This window comes from Petromyzon marinus, chromosome 50, assembly GCF_048934315.1.
Source record: "Petromyzon marinus isolate PM22_M1 ecotype Great Lakes invasive population chromosome 50, UKy_Petmar_22M1.pri1.0, whole genome shotgun sequence".
Classification (NCBI taxonomy): domain Eukaryota; kingdom Metazoa; phylum Chordata; class Hyperoartia; order Petromyzontiformes; family Petromyzontidae; genus Petromyzon; species Petromyzon marinus.
Genome location: NC_133716.1, coordinates 477,790 through 502,365, shown reverse-complemented (window position 1 = coordinate 502,365; position 24,576 = coordinate 477,790). Strand labels below are relative to the sequence as shown.

The 24,576-nt window shown below is 50.2% G+C and overlaps 1 protein-coding gene across 4 annotated transcripts in view; it reads left to right on the top strand.

Moving 5' to 3' along the window:
* Positions 1-24,226, top strand: part of LOC116953155 (proline rich transmembrane protein 1B-like) — a 33,358-nt gene extending 9,132 nt beyond the window's left edge. For 2 of the 4 annotated variants that reach the window (XM_032973060.2, XM_032973061.2), the window contains exons 3-5: positions 12,193-12,524; positions 19,412-19,531; positions 20,230-24,226. In XM_032973060.2, coding sequence (XP_032828951.1) covers positions 12,193-12,524; positions 19,412-19,531; positions 20,230-20,376 — 599 coding nt within the window. In that variant the 3' untranslated portion in view covers positions 20,377-24,226. Of the gene's footprint in view, positions 1-9,352; positions 9,424-12,192; positions 12,525-19,411; positions 19,532-20,229 lie in introns of those variants that run through there. The other 2 variants (XM_076074732.1, XM_032973062.2) reach the window with 2 other exon arrangements.
* The last annotated feature ends 350 nt before the right edge of the window (positions 24,227-24,576 follow it).

The window sequence follows — 24,576 nt, the reverse complement described above, 5'->3', positions numbered from 1 at the left end:
CGCCGAGTCCTATCTCGATGCATTGCTGGCATGGAGGATGCCCAGCTTCATGCATCGATTAAACAACTGACGAGCGTCTTCATGCACGACGGATTTTACATCACGCTAAGACGTTGTCACCAAGCTGTCAAGCTGGCACAAACTCCCATGGGCCGTAAATCATTTGCGATGAGATATGAAGACAGAGGGATAGATGACCTCTATTTATGAGCAGGTAAGTGCTCATTGGATGGCAGGAGGAGTGGTGGTGCAGTGGTTAGCGCACTGCACTATTGAACCCTGTTGCCTGAGTTCATTATCCAGCCACGGCTGACGTCGAGTCGCGATCTGTCTGGGAGTGACCCGCACGGTCCAGGAATCGGCGTCCGTGTCCGGGTGGCAGGAATTGATTTTCACCGATAGTTAGTTCCACTTATTGTTTTGAAATATATCATTGCACTGTACTGTACAGTTTTGGCAATGAACCTCGTGCTGAGTGAGACTCATCTCCCGGGGTTGCTCTGTGGAAAAGGTGACAACAGCAGTCAGACGTCAGTGGCAAGACACACATGAACAGAATCAGAATATGAATATATACTGGAGGAATCCGAAGAGCCTTGAAGCTCTTTTTCACCAACTGGTGCACTACCTTCACCAACCTCGTCCTGACCAGGGTGGTGAAGTATGTTTAAACAACTTTTATTTCCAAAAGGCTTTCATGCAGCAGTGGGTTGGCAAAGGGTCGCAAATGATTGGCTTACAAAGCCATACGATCGGGAGTCTCTCGTCTAAGAGACAACACTAAACAAGAAGACAAGTTTCCTTCATATATATAGATCAGTCCCTGCACATCCACACTCGCCAGCCATGAGGCCATCTGGGAGTGAATCATCCCAGCACCGACGGTTCAACACGAGCAAAACCCCGGACGATGTCGCCTCGCGTGGATCTGTCTTGTTGGCGAGGAGATGTTAACTCCCTCGCCTGGTGTACACGAGGTCGTGGAGACGAACCCGACCCTGACGCCTGTTGATATATATTTGGAGTTTGGGTGTCTCTCTCTCGCCGTGGTCGCGTGGATTTTCCCCCGGGTCCTCCGAGTTCCCCCTCCACATTTAGAATCAACGTCACGACGCGTTCAGAGCAGTTTTGGCCGCTGTATATTTGCACGTGATCAGCCACTTGATTGAGCCATCATTTGTGGCCAGGTCGCTTCTGTATAAAGCTCGGTGGGCCTTACCTTGCAAAATACAAATATTGCCGTGTTAGTTTATTTACTCCACAAGGTTCCATGACAATGACATTAACGGCTGCAGAAATGCAAAACAACAACCGGATACACATTGAGAGCAGCTGCTAAAACATGCAGTAGTCAAAGAGAGATGCGGTACTTTTACATAAAACACGAGCGCCTCAACTCACATAGTTGCGAGCTGTCATTCTTCGTTGCGTGTCAGCAAACACCCCGTTGGTGACTGTGGCTCAGATTACCTGGCCCTAGTGTCCCCAGTGTTTAATAGACACGACGCTGCCTGTTTACTTCGCGTGCAGCAGCAGCAGAAGCAAATAGACTGCGAATTGTGGGCGGGTGGCTTGCAGGACAGATTAATAAAATGATGATGACTGAACGCTGAGACGCCACCAGCACCACCACCTCGGCGCTGCTTCACAGAGCCCGCGGCCGTGAGGACATGAGACACAGACACAGAGAGACACAGGGGTAGACACAGAGAGACACGGGGGAAGACACAGAGAGACACAGGGAGACACAGGAGTAGACACAGAGAGACACAGGGGAAGACAGGGAGACACAGGGTAGACACAGATACACAGGGGAAGACAGAGACACAGGGGTAGACACAGAGAGACACAGGGGTAGACACAGAGAGACACAGGGGAAGACACAGAGAGACACAGGGTAGACACAGAGAGACACAGGGGAAGACACAGAGAGACAGAGAGAGACACAGGGTAGACAGAGAGAGACACAGGGGAAGACAGAGAGAGACAGGGGAAGACAGAGAGAGACACAGGGGTAGACACAGAGATACACAGGGGAAGACAGAGACACAGGGGTAGACACAGAGAGACACAGGGGTAGACACAGAGAGACACAGGGGAAGACAGATAGAGACAGACACAGAGAGACACAGGGTAGACACAGAGAGACACAGGGTAGACACAGAGAGACACAGGGTAGACAGAGAGACACAGGGGTAGACAGAGAGACACAGGGAAAACAGAGAGAGACACAGGGGAAGACAGAGACACAGGGGAAGACAGAGAGACACAGGGGAAGACACAGAGAGACGCAGGGGAAGACACAGAGAGACACAGGGGAAGACACAGAGAGACACAGGGGAAGACACAGAGAGACACAGGGGTAGACACAGAGAGACACAGGGGTAGACACAGAGAGACACAGGGGAAGACACAGAGAGACACAGGGTAGACACAGAGAGACACAGACACAAAGAGACACAGACACAGAGAGACACAGGGTAGCCACAGAGAGACACAGGGTAGACAGAGAGACACAGACACAGGGTAGACACAGAGAGACACAGGGGAAGACAGAGAGACACAGGGGAAGACACAGAGAGACACAGGGGAAGACAGAGAGACAAAGGGTAGACAAAGAGAGACACAGAGAGACACAGGGGTAGACACAGAGAGACACAGGGTAGACGCAGAGAGACACAGGGGTAGACACAGAGAGACACAGGGTAGACACAGAGAGACACAGGGTAGACAGAGAGACACAGAGGAAGACAGAGAGACACACAGGGGTAGACACAGAGAGACACAGGGGTAGACACAGAGAGACATAGGGGAAGACACAGAGAGACACAGGGGAAGACACAGAGAGACACAGGGTAGACAGAGAGACACAGGGGAAGACAGAGAGACACACAGGGGTAGACACAGAGAGACACAGGGGAAGACAGAGAGACACACAGGGGTAGACACAGAGAGACACAGGGGTAGACACAGAGAGACACAGGGGTAGACACAGAGAGACACAGGGGAAGACACAGAGAGACACAGGGGAAGACACAGAGAGACACAGGGGAAGACAGAGAGACACAGGGGAAGACACAGAGAGACACAGGGTAGACAGAGAGAGACACAGGGTAGACAGAGAGACACAGGGGAAGACAGAGAGACACACAGGGGTAGACACAGAGAGACACAGGGGAAGACACAGAGAGACACAGGGTAGACAGAGAGAGACACAGGGTAGACAGAGAGACACAGGGGAAGACAGAGAGACACACAGGGGTAGACACAGAGAGACACAGGGGAAGACACAGGGGTAGATACAGAGAGACACAGGGGTAGACACAGAGAGACACATACACAGAGAGACACAGAGAGACACAGGGTAGACACAGAGAGACAGGAGAAGACAGAGACACAGGGTAGACACAGGGTAGACACAGAGAGACAGGAGAAGACAGAGACACAGGGTAGACAGAGAAACACAGGGTAGACAGAGAGACACAGGGTAGACAGAGAGACACAGGGTAGACACAGAGAGACAGGGTAGACACAGAGAGGCAGGAGAAGACAGAGAGACACAGGATAGACACAGAGAGACAGGAGAAGACAGAAAGACACAGGGTAGACACAGGGGTAGACACAGAGAGACACAGGGGTAGACACAGACAGACACAGGGGAAGACACAGCGAGACACAGGGGTAGACACAGAGAGACACAGGGTAGACACTGGGAGACCCGGGAAGACAGAGTGAAAGAGTAGACATTGAGTGAGACACACACATTGGAGTGGTAGACATTGAGTGAGACACACACATTGGAGTGCTAGACATTGAGTGAGACACACACATTGGAGTGCTAGACATTGAGTGAGACACACACATTGGAGTGGTCGACATTGAGTGAGACACACACAATGGAGTGGTAGACATTGAGTGAGACACACACATTGGAGTGGTCGACATTGAGTGAGACACACACATTGGAGTGCTAGACATTGAGTGAGACACACACATTGGAGTGGTAGACACTGAGTGAGACACACAAATTGGAGTAGTAGACATTGAGTGAGACACACACATTGGAGTAGTAGACAGTGAGTGAGACACACACATTGGAGTGCTAGACATTGAGTGAGACACACACATTGGAGTAGTAGACATTGAGTGAGACACACACATTGGAGTAGTAGACATTGAGTGAGACACACACATTGGAGTGGTAGACATTGAGTGAGACACACACATTGGAGTGCTAGACATTGAGTGAGACACACACATTGGAGTAGTAGACAGTGAGTGAGACAGACAGACAGACACTGAGACAGGAGACACCCATCAGGACTGACTGGGACGGAGCTGTAGAGAGATAAACGCATTAGGATTTGAAGACAAATAGTAAAACAGAGAGACATGTGGATATAGGATTGCCCACAGAGTGATAGAAGCACAGTGATAGAGAGACAACAGTGTTTTGGGAGACAGGATCTATGGTTACATGGACGGATAGATGGCATGAAAGAGAGATGGAGACAGACTGATAGCAGAGTGACAGGCACAGGCTGAGAGAGAGCGAGCCTGTGATAGTGACCCAGCCAGACATGGTGATTGAGAAAGAGTGATAGGTACAACGTGATAAAGACATTGAAACATACAACAGACAAAGGTGTCATACACATACACAGTGACACACACACAGTGAGAGACACACACACAGTGACACACACACAGTGAGAGAGACAAATACACAGTGACACACACACAGTGAGATAGAGACAAATACACAGTGACACACACACAGTGAGATAGAGACAAATACACAGTGACACACACACACAGTGAGAGAGACATACACAGTGACACACACAGTGAGAGAGAGACACACAGTGACACACACACACACAGTGAGAGAGACACACAGTGACACACAGAGTGAGAGAGACACACACAGTGACACACAGAGTGAGAGAGAGAGAGACACACACGCAGTGACAGAGTGAGAGAGAGACACACACACAGTGACACACACAGTGAGAGAGAGACACACACACAGTGACACACAGAGAGAGAGACACACAGTGACACACACACAGTGACAGTGACACACACACACAGTGACACACACACACAGTGACACACACAGTGAGAGAGACACACAGTGACACACACTGACACAGTGAGAGAGAGACACATAGTGACACACACACAGTGATACACAGTGAGAGAGACACACAGTGACACACACACAGTGACACACACACAGTGAGAGAGAGACACAGTGACACACACACAGTGACACACACACAGTGAGAGACAAACGCAGTGACACACACAGTGAGAGAGAGACACACATAGTGACACACACAGAGTGACACACACACACACAGTGAGAGAGAGACACACAGTGACACCCACAGAGTGACACACACACAGTGAGAGACACACACAGTGACACACACAGTGAGAGACACACAGTGAGAGAGAGACACAGTGACACACACACAGTGACACACAGTGAGAGAGACACACGCAGTGGCACACACAGTGACACACACACATTGACACACACACACTGACACACACGCAGTGACACACACACAGTGAGAGACACACACAGTGACACACACACAGTGAGAGACACACAGTGACACACACACAGTGAGAGAGACACACAGTGACACACACATAGTGAGGGAGAGAGACACAGTGACACACACAGTGACACACACACAGTGGGAGATACACACAGTGACACACACACAGTGAGAGAGAGACACAGTGACACACACACAGTGACACACACAGTGAGAGAGAGACACAGTGACACACACAGTGACACACACAGTGACACACACACAGTGAGAGACACACACAGTGACACACACACAGTGAGAGAGAGACACAGTGACACACAGTGAGAGACACACACAGTGACACACACACAGTGAGAGACACAGTGACACACACACAGTGAGAGAGAGACACAGTGACACAGAGAGACACACACAGTGACACAGTGACACACACACAGTGACACACAGAGAGAGAGAGACACACGCAGTGACACACACATTGACACACACACAGTGAGAGACACACAGTGACACACACACAGTGACACACAGAGAGAGAGACACACACGCAGTGACACACGCAGTGACACACACACAGTGACACACACACACAGTGAGAGACACACAGTGACACACACACACAGTGAGAGAGAGACACAGTGACACACACACAGTGACACACACAGTGAGAGACACACACAGTGAAAGAGAGACACAGTGACACACACACACAGTGACACACACACAGTGACACACACACAGTGACACACACAGTTAGAGACACAGTGACACACACACAGTGACACAGAGAGAGAGAGACAGTGACACACACACAGTGACACAGAGAGAGAGAGACACAGTGACACACACACGCAGAGAGAGAGACACACAGTGACACACACACAGTGACACAGAGAGAGAGAGAGACAGTGACACACACACAGTGACACAGAGAGAGAGAGACACAGTGACACACACACGCAGAGAGAGAGAGACACAGTGACACACACAGTGACACAGAGAGAGAGACACAGTGACACACACACAGTGACACAGAGAGAGAGAGAGACAGTGACACACACACAGTGACACAGAGAGAGAGAGACACAGTGACACACACACGCAGAGAGAGAGAGAGACACAGTGACACACACACAGTGACACAGAGAGAGAGAGAGAGACAGGGGGAGGGGCCCGCGTGGCAGGAGCAGGGTGGGGGGTGAGAGCGTTCTGCCGGTGCCAGGCACCACAGCACCACGACCTGCCGCTGCTGCTGCCACACGCAGTGACACACAGTGAGAGACACACACAGTGAGAGACACACACAGTGAGAGACACACAGTGACACACAGTGAGAGACACACAGTGACACACAGTGAGAGACACACAGTGACACACAGTGAGAGACACACACAGTGAGAGACACACACAGTGAGAGACACACAGTGACACACAATGAGAGACACACAGTGACACACAGTGAGAGACACACACAGTGAGAGACACACACAGTGAGAGACACACAGTGACACACAGTGAGAGACACACACAGTGAGAGACACACACAGTGAGAGACACACAGTGACACACAGTGAGAGACACACAGTGACACACAGTGAGAGACACACACAGTGAGAGACACACACAGTGACACACACACAGTGAGAGACACACACAGTGAGAGACACACACAGTGAGAGACACACACAATGAGAGACACACAGTGACACACAGTGAGAGACACACACAGTGAGAGACACACACAGTGAGAGACACACACAGTGACACACACACAGTGAGAGACACACACAGTGACACACACACACACACACAGTGAGAGACACACGCAGTGAGAGACACACAGTGACACACACAGTGACACACACACAGTGAGAGACACACAGTGAGAGACACACGCAGTGAGAGACACACACAGTGAGACACACAGTGACACACACAAGTGACACACACGCAGTGCCACACACAGTGACACACTCAGTGAGAGACACACACAGTGAGAGACACACAGTGACACACACACAGTGGGAGACGCACAGTGACACACACAGTGAGAGACACACAGTGACACACACAGTGAGAGACACGCAGTGAGAGACACACACACAGTGAGAGACACACAGTGACACACACAGTGAGAGACACACACGCAGTGAGAGACACACACGCAGTGAGAGACATACACGCAGTGAGAGACACACACAGTGAGAGACACAGTGAGAGACACACAGTGAGAGAGACACACAGTTACACACACACCGTGACACACGCACAGTGATACACACACAGTGACACACACACAGTGACACACGCACAGTGACACACACAGTGACACACACAGTGTGAGAGATACACACACAGTGAGAGATACACACAGTGACACACAGTGAGAGATACACACAGTGACACACACACAGTGAGAGATACACACAGTGACACACACAGTGACACACACACAGTGACACACATACAGTGACACACACAGTGACACACACACACAGTGACACACACACAGTGACACACACAGTGACACACAGTGACACACACACAGTAAGAGATACACACGCAGTGACACACACACAGTGACACACACACAGTGACACACACACAGTGACACACACACAGTAAGAGACACACACACAGTGACACACACACAGTGAGAGATACACACAGTGACACACACACAGTGACACACACAGTGACACACAGTGACACACACACAGTAAGAGATACACACGCAGTGACACACACAGTGACACACACACAGTGACACACACACAGTGACACACACACAGTGACACACACACAGTAAGAGATACACACGCAGTGACACACACACAGAGATACACACACAGTGCGAGATACACACAGTGACACACACAGTGACACACACAGTGACACACAGTGACACACACACAGTGACACACACACAGTAAGAGATACACACGCAGTGACACACACACAGAGATACACACACAGTGCGAGATACACACAGTGACACACACAGTGACACACACAGTGACACACAGTGACACACACACAGTAAGAGATACACACGCAGTGACACACACAGTCACACACAGTGACACACACACAGTAAGAGACACACACACAGTGACACACACACAGTAAGAGATACACACACAGTGACACACACACAGTGACACACACGCAGTGACACACACACAGTGACACACACACAGTGACACACACACAGTGACACACACACAGTGACACACACAGTGACACACACACAGTAAGAGATACACACAGTGACACACACACAGTGACACACACACAGTGACACACACACAGTGACACACACACAGTGACACACACACACAGTGACACACAGTGACACACACACAGTGCGAGATACACACAGTGACACACACACAGTGACACACACACAGTGACACACACACAGTGACACACACAGTGACACACACACAGTGACACACACACAGTGACACACACACAGTGACACACACACACAGTGACACACACAGTGACACACACAGTGACAAACTTGGCTCGCACGCGTCCAGCACAGGCCCGAGTGTGGCAGCGGCAGCGGCGTCCACGAAGCTGCGAGCGGCTGGGAAGGGCCCCCCCCCAACCCCCTCCCCCAACCCTACCCCCCAACCCCCCCCAACCCCCCCCAACCCCCCCAACCCAACCCCCCCAACCCCCCCCAACCCCCCCAACCCAACCCCCCCAACCCCCCCAACCCCCCCAACACCCCCCAACCCCCCCAACCCCCCCCAACCCCCCCCCCCCAACTCCCCGGTGCACAGCGAGAGGAGCGAGCAGCCCCCCACTCCCCGGGGTGGAGGTGACGGGATGGACCCAGGTGAGCCACGAGTCGACAGCCACTTGGCAAGTTGGTACCTGTGTAGTTTTTTTGTTTTTGAAATAGTTTTTTTCTCTGCACGATTGTTTATTTGTGTTGTTGTTGTTGTTCTGGGGTTTAGAAAAAATGAAATAATGAGGGTTTTCAGTTGGTTTGTGTTTAACGAGGTGAGAAGTGAGGGGAGAGTCTCATTTGCAAGAGTGACCCGGCAGAGGTCTGTAAATCCACTGCTGGATGATGAGGGCCTCACTACGCCGTGAGATTGTTTCACCAGACTCTCACCACGATGCTTAGTGAGGACTGTAGATGTGGTGACATAGAACTACAGTACAACAATCAGTTGTTTTGCTACTCTTTGGTTTTATTCGGTAAAGTCACGTAGGTAAAACGAATTTAAATAAAATAAACAATTAAAACACGACGTTTCGGAGGCAACGCAAGCTTCCGTCTTCAGGTGGGACCAGTCACAGCCAAAATCGCTGCACCAAGTGTACAATTATTATGGAGTTGCCACCAGCATCGTTCTCACTGTGAGGTTTTACTCCTCACGGCATTGTATAGACATCGTTTCTTGCGGTGATTTAGCCGTCAAATTATATTTGTTTTCTCTGTATGCATCTGGAGTTTGTTGTTTAGCTGGATATGCACTCAATGCAGCTACCCGCTAGTATCCATGGGTTCTAAACTTATAATTGTCATCATTTTTCCAATCAACTGCTGCACGAACGCCTATGTTGTGTGGATCACTCAAGGTGGGGGTTGTTGTTTGACCATACTTCACCACGCTGGTCATCGTGAAGGGCGTGGCGAGAATTAGTTGATTTACCATGCGAGCCAGCGAGCGTGGGCGACCTCTTTAAGGACTTGTTCGTGACGTTATTCACGTGGCATTGCGGCTCTTATAACGTTGCAGTTAATGACCGAATTCGCAAAAAATGTATCTTCTTGTTCTTTGGGATGACGACCCCAGATCGAGATTCTAGACAATCTGACGTCATCCCTCCTAGGCATTCATCGAGACCATTGGCCTGGACTCGAACTCAGGTGACCGGGTTCATGGTACAGTGCAATCACCACTGCTCTTACCTGATCATAAATCGAGCAATCTCCTCACCCTGCTGCAGCTGCTGCTGCACAGAAGCGGCATGGATACTCTTCAGGGGCTAGGATGCATTCCTGAAATACTCGACACTGTTGCAGTGGCGATGGCCGTGTAAACTTTGCTCGTGAAATTAATTACAACTATTGTCGACAACAAAGTGTGTTATGTTATATATTTATTTGAGTCACCGGTTACTTTGAGTTGACGAAAATCATCAAACGTGAAAATGACTGAAATTATCCACCAATATCACCATCACCATCAATGATCTCACCATCAATGATATCACCACCATCACTCTCGAAAACAAAGATCCCCCGTGTAGCCTTCACATTGTTGACTAAACCAAGACATTGACTTGGGAGACTGCCTTGATTCCCACTGTTATATTGGCCGGGTCTGGATCAACCTTAAAGAAGGTGACTCACTGATCCATTTACCTACTAAGATGTTCAATATCTTCCTGTGTGAGTCCATGCAACAGCCCTGTAGCATGCGCCGTTAACGCTCCATTATCCAGGGCGACAGATGAACCGCGCTCATCCGTGCCTCAATGAACTCAGCCCGGTGTCATTATTGGCTGTTCCTGACTCGTCGAGGGTTGGTGACTTGGCAGTCACGGAGATCATCGCGAACGTGGTGAGAAGTAAGCCGCTTGCATTCATAAACGGTGCAAAATAAACAACGTGAAGCACTCTCCGGCTTAACCCGCAACTCTACGTGGGTAAAACAGTAAATTTGTTTCGAAATCCTCCTTGAAATGTGCTTTGCATAGTTTGAGATTTCTGTTTAACCCGTGCCATGATTCCAGTTAATGAAGCGTTGGTTGTAGACCACAGACATCGTCATTCCGGGTCTCTCGGCGCCACGGCTGCGTCCGAGGAATCAACCAAACACCCCAATGCAGAACCTTCCAGAAATAGATTTGAAACTCGGCAAGGCTGTCAAGGACAAACACACGTGTGGAGAGGCATCCTTGGAATCACATTGAGACTCGGAGGAACCCGTGGATTGGAGAACATACAGCAGGTTCGGGACGTGAATCAAACTGCTTTAAAAAAAAGTGAGTGATGGCTGATGATCGACAGTAATGATGGAGTGGAAGCCAAGGAATGGAACGCATCTGATAAGACGTCCCCCAGAGAGATGGAACGATGGAATCAGCTTGCGTGCAGGTGTGCTCGGTGGATTGTTACATCGCGTGATTGCGACAGATGGTGCTGGCTTTCAGATGCCTTCATTCAGCAGTGGATTGACCATGGCTGATGATGTTCACGAAGCGTATCACTTGGTGGAAAGTCAACAGTGGTTGTTCTAATCACGGGAGGATTCTGGTATTGGCTCACGCTCAATGCTCGCGGTAGGATATATACCTTTCGTGTTGTAAAGATGTCTCAAGTTTCAGCGCGGAATATTTAGCACATATGGAGGCGCGCGCTGGATGGAGGTGGCAAGAGATGGCGAGAAGTGGAAGGCACGGGCGGAGGTCTTTGGCGAGCAGTGGGGGACGTTGGAACAGCTCACAGATTACATTGAAATTCTCTCTTCACGGAGGGTCCAATTACATCGGGATGTTTGGCCGGCACCAACGACGTACGTGCTCAGCTCTGACAGGTAACGGGAGAATTCGGGGGAAAACCTGCGCGTTCCTTCTGTCGTCCGCTCAGAAAACGAAGACGGCTCGAACGGACGAGACGCTGCGGGTCCGGGCACGGCCGAGTCGGCGCGACGGGGCAAGGCGGAGCTCGCCGGCGCTCCCCCGGCCTACACCAACGCGGGCTTCGTGGGCGACCCCCCCCCGTACTCCCTCACCGCCCGCAAGAGCCCCACGCCGCCGCCGCCGTTCTACCCCGGCCCGGGCGGCCCGTCCGGCGAACACGGCTACGCAGCGTTCCCGCCGGGGCTCTACCCGGGACCGTACCCGGTGCCGCCGCCCGGCGTCGGCGTGGGCTACCCGATCCAGCAGCAGCCGTACCCTGCCTTCGCTCCGGGGCAGACGGTGAGTGTGCGGCGCTGACCCTCGCCTGCGTGTCCGTGTCGGCCCCCGGGTGCTCCGGTTTCCTTCCACATGGAAACACTCACTGACTGGCCGGCAACACATTCATATATAGGGGACTGCAGAGATGGCGGGGCGGGGAATTGAATCAACAAACAATACAGCAACAATACAAAAACACAATACAACAAACAATACAACACCAAACAATACAAAAACATAATACAACAAACAATATAGCAACAAACAATACAACAAACAATACAACAACAAACAATACAAAAACGTGATAGGAATGTGGCTGTTGCCCTGCCCACCACCCATCTGTGGTCTCTCCCCGTGCCTCTCCGAGCAAACCCCGTGTGGCATGTTACAAGTTTAAATTATTATTATTATCTTTAACTTTGCTGATGACACTGAGAAGGTCGAAACCAATTCCAGAAATGAATGCTGTTGGATAGTTGGCATGGATTTTCTCCAGGTCCTCCAGTTTCCTGCCGTAAATAAAACAGCATGCAGGATCATCATCTTTATTTATACTGGAGGAACCCGATAAGCTATAAAGCTCTTTTACAATGTCATCGGTGTTCGTCAACCATCGCAATGTAACAGAACCCTCCTGAAAGAAGATTTAAACTTAGTGTGGCTTTTCTGAGTCAGGAAATCATTATTATTATCATGAAATTGTCTGGAAAGCAAATAGTTTGGACTAAACAGGGGGGGGGGAGGGGTTCAAGTGTAATGGTGGTCACCAGTGACTTCAAATAAAATTTGGGATTATACTGAGAATGCTCGTTTCAGTTTGACTGCCATGTAACACACATTTATGTTAGCAGGTTGTTGTGGGAAAGTAACATGCCCCCATGTGTGTGTGTGTACAAGAGGCCACTTGAAGGAATTTCAGGATTATTTCTGTGATATCTGCCTCCGCGGGTCCATTTCTAACGCGTAGCGATGCACCGCTCTGTGTCAGTGCCAAATGATTGTGTGGGGCCTGGTTCGTGTCGCTATTTTTGCCGCAATTCCATCGCCTTTTGATAGAATGATGTCTCATTCTGCCTCACTCTTCAGAAAAAATGAAAAATGTACAAATCCTGCGTGGCCAATAACTGCACAAAAATGTAACCAATCCGCTGCTGCTCATGGCACAATTGCGTTTGTGCGTTAGCTCTGGAGTGCACAGCTTTTGCTGCTCAAATCCTTCCCCAAGATGATGGAATGGAGGTTCATATGCACAGGAAGATGACTTTGAAGATATTAACGCAAAATAAGATATGATAATATGTAAAGATGCTGCTGCTTATTTGATTCTTATGAAAAATGAGTTTAGTTTAGTTAATTTATTTTTACTTAACCTGGACGGGGCCCATTGAGCTAAACAGCAATCTCTCAAGGGTGATGCTGGAAGAGATAATGACGATGATGATGCAGTAGCTGCTGATATTGATGGTGACAAAGTGGTGGTGATGATGAAGAGGATGATGGTAATGTAAAATTATGATGATACATTGATGCTGCTGCAGATGATGATGATGATGATAGTGAGGATGTTGCTGGAAGCGTTGTTGCTGTTATTGACCCGGGGTGCAAGGAGGCCAGGAGTGGATCGAGTCTTGTTTTTGTTCACCACCAACTAGGGGGTCAGCGGCCTGCTGTTGTCTATGTGCTGTTCTCTGGTAATTTGCGCATTGCTGCCACCCAGATGTGCTGTCTTCTCAACCTTTATTGCTCTGGCTTATCTTTCCCTTTGATCTCGAGCCATACAAAAATAATTAGTTTGCAGCCCTTTGTGGAGCGGCTGCCTTTGAGTGTACGGTAAATGTGGGGGATTGTTTCGCATTTTGCCCTATGAACCCGCCGACTTGCACTCAATTACTAGCCACACACACACACTTGAGTGGTGCCGGTTCTGAGCCTCCTTTAGAGCGACTCAGCCATTAACCGGTGCCTGGTTTGTTGTGTGCTTTGGACGTAAGGGTTGGTGGATCGTTATGGGGTAGGGGCTATGTGGGTTGGAGCTGACATTTTAAACCTCCCGCTCTCAAAGCTCCTAGAGGAGGTGCTGACGAGAGCACTGGCACCAAACCGAGGATCACCTCACGCTGGAGGGGACACGGCACGCCGCCCCGTCTCCATTCTAACCTCCCAGTCTCCGTTCTAATCTCCCAGTCTCCGTTCTAATCTCCCAGTCTCCGTTCTAATCTCCCAGTCTCCGTTCTAATCTCCCAGTCTCCGTTCTAACCTCCCAGTCTCCGTTCTAATCTCCCAGTCTCCGTTCTAACCTCCCAGTCTCTGTTCTAACCTCTCCGTTCTAACCTTCCAGTCTCCGTTCTAATCTCATAGTCTCCGTTCTAACCTCCCAGTCTCCGTTCTAACTGTCCCGTCTCTGCTATAACCGCCCGTTGTCACTTCAAAGGGTGCCGCAGATCTTTGTAAATTCGAGGTCCAAAGCTCAGGCACTGGTACGCCGCTGACCTCCCACCGTCCGGGTTTTAGCGGTCAGCGTGAACCCCGCTCTGAGCACGCGGCTCCGTATTCGCAAAGCTGTTAAAAAAGGGACGTTTCTTCTTCTTCCGCTTCTTCTTTCGTACAGCTGCTGATGTAGACGCAAAGCAACGACTACAATTTCACATTCAGGTGGTCAAGCCCAGACAACTGCGTCAGAAAGCAGGGGAGTAGTGTATCATCATCGCTGTGATGTCTCCTTCGTATTTGTGTGGGACATCAATGTTACTGTGGGTTGTCGTCACAACAGCGAGATGCTCGCACGTCGCCAGTGAGAGTCCCGTAATGTCCATTTGGAGGATTCTCTTCCCTAGGGCCACATCTGGCGCACTGCTTGGCCCTGAACAGGGCCGTTGGCGTGGCCTCGTATTGTTGTTGTCGCTCTGGAGAGCGGGAGATCGACTATCCATGTTCGGTCGCCGCGTTGACCGCATCCGTCATGGTTTCTCACTCGACAGAGTGGGCCGCCTGAAGGCTACTGCCATCTTCCACTCCAAAAGGGACGCTAACCATGGTGGAGAACGCTTTAGCAGCACACTGGGCTGGCAATGCAGAGGAGGTCGCCGGTCTGATCTCCTGGCGCGGCAGTAGGAACGGTGCAAGTTTCTTAAACCCACCCTCACCGCCTCTGTCGACCCAGCAGCAGTATAACCGGCAGGCATCACCGCAGCGAGTCCTTCGACAGCTCGCGTGTGGTGGGGTAAAGTGTGGGTTTTCAGCGGGCGTTCGATACCTCACGTGGCCTTAACGTGGACCTAGCCTGACAGTCGCCATGGTGACGTCACCGCCACTTAGTGGCGAATGGCGGTTGTTGTTGTTTGTGTGTTTGTGTGTACACCAGCAGTGACGGGCACGGTAGCCGTCTCTAGGGCACACGTGTTTAGCACATGCTTCAGCAGCCACATGCTGCTATTCTAAGGAACTAATTAACAAAACTCTACACAATTCCGTGAATAACGCTGTCATAATATATATAATCAGTCACATTTTGGGGGATGCTTTGAAGAAGCACCATTGTTTTTGTTTGTTGAAGAGTGTTGATTTTGTTTGTTAATTGTGATTTGTGCACCATTGACAATGCAGTGTCATCACCAACTAATTTGTTTAGCATTGGTGAGGTTCCCAAAATAACTATGTTTCAAGAGCAGATGAGATAGCTTTGGACCTCTGTGGTCACCTTAACATTTCAATTAACACCACCCTGGTCACTTTATTGGCCTCTTGAGTTAGTTCCCACCTGTTTAAACAAAATAACCTTGAAACCTAAACAGAGTCCAACAAGTTGTAACATATTTTAGGACTTGGTAAACTAAAAAAATGCCTCCTCCCTTGGAAGTTTTATGGCTCGAACCCCATAAGAAACACGGCCAGGATTTTGCTCTCAGTAAATCACCGGTTTACAATTCGCTGTGAACGGGGGACGTGGGGGGGGAGTGGCGCTCAGTGGCTCCCCGCCGCCTCGGTGACACGGGGGTGGTGGGTCAAGCAGATCTTGGGAAGCTCCCAAACCCCCGCGGAGCTGGGAGTTGGCCTGGAGATGGCAGAGCGGGAAGTGAATTTGTGAACACATCTGTGTGGATTCTGTGAGCGATGTACCCTCTGGTTTGGGGTTGGTTGTCATCGTGTGCTCTCTATTTTGTTTTTGCTCCACGTGTAAAGCACCAGAACGAACAGGTAAAACATCCTAAACGCAGGCCCCCTAAGTGAGCCTTTCCTAGATTAAATAAGGAATATTATTACGATTGTTATCACGATTACATTATATCATGTAGGTTTTAAACCGCTTGAGACAGCACTGAAATAACGCATCATTTTGCGAGGTAGTTGGCGTTTTATGAATTAATAAGTTACCGTTTTATTCATTAAGATCACCAGCTTCTGAGATGAGTGGTTACCTTCCCTGGGTTAACGTGACCTCAAATGAGCGCTTGGCGGACTGAAATTTCCAAGCACAGACCAAGAAGGGGACTTTAGCCACGTCAGCGCTCTGATCAGCCCCGCTCACTCTCAATAACCGACTTCACCTGTAGTCTCACTTCTCTACCGAGCAAATAAAAGATAAACGGTGTTTATATCCCATATAAGCAGGTGGCTTATCTTTACATGAATGCCTTTAGAATGGATCGGGAGTTGCGAGTGATGGGCTTTGTTGTGCTGATCCCATTTTAATTTCTGTCGTTTCGCCTTGCCAAAATAATCTCCAGCCTCAACACGGCCCTGGCATTTCAGTGCCAATCAGGGGCGGAGCCACAGGGGGGGCTGGGGGGGGCTGGGGGGGCTCAGCTCCCCCTGAAATTTTGGGAAAGTTGGTAATCGGGATAATCGGATATCCGGCTGCTGCAAAATGCTGCAGGCTGCCACCTTGTGTGCTGCCCTGCAGGCTGCCACCTCGTGCTGCCCTGCAGGCTGCCACCTCGTGCTGCCCTGCAGGCTGTCACCTTGTGCTGCCCTGCAGGCTGCCACCTTGTGCTGCCACCTTGTGCTGCCCTGCAGGCTGCCACCTCGTGCTGCCCTGCAGGCTGCCACCTTGTGCTGCCCTGCAGGCTGCCACCTTGTGTGCTGCCCTGCAGGCTGCCACCTCGTGCTGCCCTACAGGCTGCTTGAGCGGCAGCCTTGCGAACTTATCGAACTTATTAGCCACATCAGTGGCTCCAACCTATTAATAAACTCCGCGTTCAAATCCAATAAAATGTGTTTTATACATTTGTGGCGCCCATTGGAAACCATAGACTGGATATCTCAGAATATTGAAGTCAGCCCCCCAAAAGTCAAAATCCTGGCTCCGCCCCTGGTGGCAATGACACCCAGCTGTACATGCCCTCTCACATCAATCGATCTTTATTGCGATATTGGGCCTTTTGAATCAATATATATTCATACCGGATGAATCCGATGAGCCAGAAAGCACTGCACGATGGAATGAATTATATATGTACCGTATATAAAACAATTATAGTGCTCAAAACAACTTTATAAAGAATAATGAACTCCGTTTTTATCCAATCCATCCGTGCTGTCGACTCCCTGCCCTCTGTTCAAGTCTAAGCTCAAGGCCTTCCTCTTTTCCTGTATCTACCACATAATGCCTCTCTCTCTCCAGAAATAAAAAAATAAAACATTCCCGTGGCGTTTCTCTATGGTAGAGGTGGCCAACCTGTAACAGACTGAGTCAAACATCATACAGCAGTTCTGCACAGAGCCAAGTGTATCTTATATATATGTGTATATGTCTCTATGTGTGTGTGTACGTGTGTGTGTGTACATGTGTATATGTCTCTATGTGTGTGTGTGTACATGTGTGTGTGTACATGTGTGTGTACGTGTGTGTACGTGTGTGTGTACATGTGTGTGTACATGTGTATATGTCTCTATGTGTGTATGTATATGTGTATATGTCTCTATGTGTGTGTGTGTATATGTGTATATGTCTCTATGTCGAGCGGCAATATCTTTTCATCGGTTGCGTAACGCTGTGTGGAAGCTACCTGGTCTGTCGCTCCGCACTAAGCTTCAGGTCTTTTTGGCCACGGTCATTCCCTCCCTTCTCTACGCTTGCAAAATGTGGACCCCCTTAATGGAACATCTTCGCCGGTTAGAAACATTTAGGCTAGCCTGCCTACGATCCATCCTGGGTTTAACCAGGCTGGATTGTGTGAGGAGCTCACAAATCTTTGAAAGATCTGGGAAAGGTCCCATCGGTGAGCTCCTCCGGCAGGCAAGGCTGTGTTGGCTGGGTCATGTAGCCCGCATGCACAGCCACCGCATGCCGAAACAGCTTTTGTTCGGCCGGATCGAGGGGGCTAAACGGGCGCGGCACGGGCTAGAGAAGAGATGGAGTGGTGTGGTACAGGAGGACGTGGAGCTGAGTGGACTTGCTGATGACTGGTACCAGCGGTGTCAAGATCGGCCTCTGTGGAGGAGGCTCGTGAAGGACGCTACTGGGCAGTTGGAGGTAGTCGCCCTCCAACAACAACGGAGGGCGGAGGAGCGACGCTCACAACAACGAGCGGAGCGCCGAGTGGCTAAAGCACAGCAGGTTGGCACAGTAGGGGGCACAGGTGGTGCATCAGCCACTCATCTCAGTCAGTCGACCCATGGCACCTGCAGGGTCTGCCCCGTGACCTCCTGCCAGCGGGCATTCGACACTTCACGTGGCCTCAAGGTGCACATAGCCTGGCACAAGCGTCGTGGTGACGTCACCGCCACTTAGTGGCGAATGGCGGTTTGTTTGTTGTGTGTGTACGCGTGTGTGTGCGTGCGTGCGTGTGTATGTACGTTTAACTTCTTTCGCACCGTACGTCGCCAACCGCGCTAATCGGAGGTGCGGCTAACGGCTCTTCCCGCCTGTGCCACGTCGCTCCCCCCCGCCCCCCGTCCGTGTCCAGGTGCTGGACCTCACCACACAGGTCCAGGCGCCACCCAAGGACTACCTCCTCGAGTCCATCCTTGTGACGCTCTTCTGCTGCCTGTGCACTGGATTCTGCGCCATCGTCACTTCCAACAAGGTGGGCAGGGGGGTGGGCGCCGCGCCGCCGCCAATGACGACGATGATGACGGTGACGGTGACAACGACGATGATGATGACGATGACGACGATGACGGTGACAACGACGATGACGACGATGACGACGATGACGGTGACAACGACAATGACGACGATGATGACGATGACGGTGACAACGACGATGATGATGACGATGACGACGATGACGGTGACAACGACGATGACGACGATGACGACGATGACGGTGACAACGACAATGACGACGATGATGACGATGACGGTGACAACGACGATGATGATGACGATGACGACGATGACAATGACAACGACGGTGACGACGATGACGGTGACAACGACGACGATGACGACGATGACGACGATGACGGTGACAACGACAATGACGACGATGACGACGATGACGGTGACAACGACAATGACGACGATGACGACGATGACGGTGACAACGACGATGATGATGACGACGATGACGGTGACAACGACGATGACGACGATGATGACGATGACGACGGTGACGGTGACGATGACGGTGACAACGACAATGACGACGATGACGACGATGATGGTGACAACGACGACGATGACGACGATGATGATGGTGACGATGACGACGACGATGATGACGGTGACGACGACGACGACGATGACTTTGTCTCGTACCCTTCCCTCCCTCCTCCGTAGACGCGCAACGCGTTCCACCGGGGGGACCTGCTGGCGGCGCAGGAGTCGTCGCGACGCACCCGGGCCCTCGTGCTCTTCAGCCTTTCGTTCGGCCTGTGCCTCTGCATCTGCTGGCTCGCCTTCGTCATCGTGCAGCTCTACATGTGAGCGTTGGCGGGCGACACGGCCCGGCGTGCCGTGTCCCCTCCAGCGTGAGGTGATCCTCGGTTTGATCCCAGTGCTCTCGTCAGCACCTCCTCTAGGAGGTTCGAGAGCGGGGGGTTTAAAATGGCAGCTCCAAGCGACACCGTCACTCTTCAGAGACCCCACGTCTTCTCACAAAAAACCCCGTGTTTCCCTACAGAGCCCCGTGTTTGCTCACAGATACGCAGTGTCCCCAGCGTGAGATGATTCTCAGTTTGATCCCCAATGCTCTGGTCAGGACCTGGGAGATTTGAGAGCGGGGTTTTAAAATGGCAGCTGCAAGCGACTTTAAGTGTCCTCACAAGGCAGCCTGTGACCCCAGTATGAGGCGATTCTTGGCTTGGAACCCTGGTTCTCTTTAGGACTTTGGCGATGACGTGGCCGAGGGGTAGCGCACTTGCCACTCGTTGCACAGGTTCGAGGTCATGAGCCCCCTCGGCCGCCCTGGTCAATACTACGCCCGGATTAACCAAACGCTACCCATCTTCCACGACACAGGGGGCGTCAGCTCGGTTGGCTACGTACCGCGCGAAAGAAGTTCAACGTTGAAGATCCCGCGACGTTATTCCTCAAAATGGGCCATTGTGTGTCGTTCACGGTTCAAATTTCGCAAATTTTAAATCCGATTGGAAATGACCTAATCGGGTAAACCCACACAGACGACATCGCCCCCCTGCTGCGAGACTACTGCAGGCTATACCTGTCTGTGTGGCACAGCGCCTTCGCGATAGACAGCCGTGCACTGTAGGCGAATACCGCGAGTAGCGAACGTCACCCCTGTGATCTCATTCCTCTGTAGGAGGTGTGGAGAGCAGCGCTTTAATGGCGGTTCCAGGAAGGGGCTTTTACGACACTGCCCCACATCCTACTGTAGCCTCAAACACCACTCCCTAATGCGATTAAGCGGTCGTAATTGGCCTCTTTGATGCTCTCAGTTATGCCGATAGCAGCGGCGTGCTGCTGATGTGCTGGCTCGCATGGCCAATACCTCCGTCGCAATCATTCACCCGCCATCTCTTTAACCCATTGACAGTGGACCTACTGTGTTTTATGGTTTCAGCAGTGTTTTACGAGGGTTGTGTGTGTAATGCTGAGTAGACCGAGGGGAGGCCCAGGACTCGTTCATGCATTCGTCACTGGTGTTGATGGCTGTCAGTGGGAATTGAACTTGGGTCGCCGGGTTCGTAGTGCAACACGCTGACCGCTACACTACCACTCACCCAAATATGATATAAGACGATGCCAGATCACGACAATTATTGACCAATACAAAGCCAAATCGTGACAATGAGAGGTTAAGACAATGCCAGGGTGTGACAATTAGAGACCAAGATAAGGCCAGGCCATGACAATGGGACAACAAGAAGATGCCAGGTCATACAGGAGCATCAGAGGCCATATCACAGTTCGGGTGGTGTCTTCTGCTCCGTAGCGTCGCAGATTTAGTTCCAGTAACAATGGCTGGCTGGCAGGACACAATGTCAATATTTTTATGTTTTTAATTAAAAACGTGTGAACGGTACAGAATTCACAGCGATGTTCAATGGACGAGTATATGGCACATGATATGATAATGTAGAACTGAAGATGCATATCAATAATTTAGCATTGTATAATGTTATTCTAAGAGGGTTTGTGTGAACAAACGGCACTTAGCGTGGGTGACGATTGATATGCATTTGCATAAGGAATGTCTGTTCATTATGAACACATGGGTCGTACAACATTTTGACGTTTGTATTCATACTCGTCATAATCACACGATCTTAGATAGCAGCACCCAAAAATGTGTTTTAATTCTATTAAACGTGTAAGAGAAACGGGTAACTTAAGTCGTTTTTTGAATGTACGTAGATAATTAGAATGACATGGTGTTCAACGTTCCCACTACAATGTTATCAGAATCTTTATTTAGACTGGGGGAATCCGATGAGCTATAAAGCTCTTTTCCACAGATGCCCAGCACGTCTGAACATACACGAAGGGTGCCCAGAAAGTATTGCCCCGCGTTCTTTTGCTCGGCCAGAATGCATCGAAGAAAAGTGAAACCCTCCCGTCAGCATGAGGAGATTGATTTGTTTGAACGCGCATTACAATTCCACTGTCGACCCCGACGGCTTTCCGCCATCGGGAAACGCGAGCGCGCGTCTTCCTTGGCAGTGGCGAATTCGTTTGTGGGCGACCGCCGTAGTCACCTGACCTCCCTTTCTATTCACACCACGGCTGTCTTCAGCGGACGTTTTCGGCAGTGAGCGGTGTGCTTCAATTGAACGCGGTTTGTTTTGTTTGAATTATAAACATTTTAAAGTATATTTAAAGCACGTTTTATTTTTTGTGTAATCCCATCATCAATAATAAACATTCACGAGATGCCAGACGACGATTTCCAGTCGCAGCTCGGAGGCTCAGCAGGGCCGGGCTCGGGGTTCGTTCTCATCCGGCAGAGGAATCCGATCCCAGCGGCCTTCACCACCGTCTCTAACACGCAGTGGTGATGTGATGCTGCTCCTGTTGCCCATGTGTTGAAGTATAGTGTGTTACATAGTAACATACTGTATCGACACTACAAAGTTTGAATTGCTGTTCGACTTTGCGTATTGTTACCAACGTATGTGGGATACCACAAAAGTACTTTGAATGCCTATTTTTTCTCACATTTTAATTAAAGGATACATTGACATTCATTCATGGGAATGTCATGCCATGATCATACGTCACGTGTAAGAAGCCCTCCGTCCTACATGACAGTGCAAGGCCACGCACGCGCGCCACCCTGAGATGACCGCGGACGTTGCTGGATGGACTGTGCATGCCCATCCACCGTACAGCCCAGATCTGGCACTCTCATATTCTCACCTTGTTTGGTCATTTAAAGTTTGACCTACGTGGGCTACATGTTGAAAATTATGCTGCAGAACTGCACGTGATATTCGCTGGCACCGATGAATGTTTAACTTTTTTTTCCGCACCGAATGTAGGCAACCGTGCAAATTGGAAGTGTGGGCGAAGGACAAACTAAACACAAAAAAGCAATTCTAAAGAAATGAGTTTTATATCTAGATTGAAAAGTGCATGGCTCCAGCAACTTCCTAATATCTGGAGAGTGTTCCAGACTGTCACAGAAGCGCATCTGAAAGCGCGCGATGCAGCAACTGCTGCGAGCATGGCCAGAGTTTGCGTGATGATCGTGTAACTCCTTGACGAGGTAAGCGACGTATTGTCGTTCAAATCCTCCGAGTGATGGAATTGTGGCCCTGGTTCGCACGTTGGTGCTAATGCGTGGGAAAGGTCGGAGGATGTTGACAGATGGACAAACACTGGTGACATCTCCACGAATGCGAGGCTTGATATCTGTTCAATGAAAAGTTGTTGCAACAAGAGTACAGCGGCATAACTACGTTAAGATGAGCTTGCGGTGCCACAGGAGGAAGGGCTGCTCTTTAGTATCACCGTCGTTTTGTCACGGTATTCACGGAAAGCGTGAGTTTTAATAATAAAGTCCATGTAATCCCACGTTGGATGAAGCACTTCCTTTAAGAAATGCCGTGTCAGGTGGTCGAGGTGGGCACAGCTCTCCGCGTTATTCCGTGAATGTTTTCTGCTACCTCGGCCATGAATTTTGCTCAAACTTCCCTTGACAAAGTCCAAAGGGGTCGAGCGATTCGGATGTTAAGGGCCAACACCGCCGATATTAGTTTTGAATCCAGGTTTCAGCCACTACTTGTGGTTAAACTAGGTTCTTGAGTGTACAAAGTTGATGGTTTCTGCCCGGTCACCAATGACTGCACAAATAAATACAAATTATCACATTAAACTTGGTTCTACATCTTAGTTAGCTAATTTGCATGCCGCAGAACTATATTCGTTTGACTATCACGCGACGAACATTACTGTGTCAAGTGGGTGGGAAAATGCTGCCCCCTCGTGCTTATGAGGTCTTTCGAGATCTCAGAAACAAATCTGTGACGTTTCCTTCCGCAGTCCGTTCTCCAACACAGGGGGCGGATGCACTCCCGACTGATCCTCGTGGATTGTCTCATGACACGAACCTGCACCTCCGATTAGCACTTTTGGATACGTACGGTGCATAAGAAGTTCAACATACATACAGAGCACAATCAGGATAAAGTTTGGAAAAAAATATTAAAAGCTCAATATTGCCAT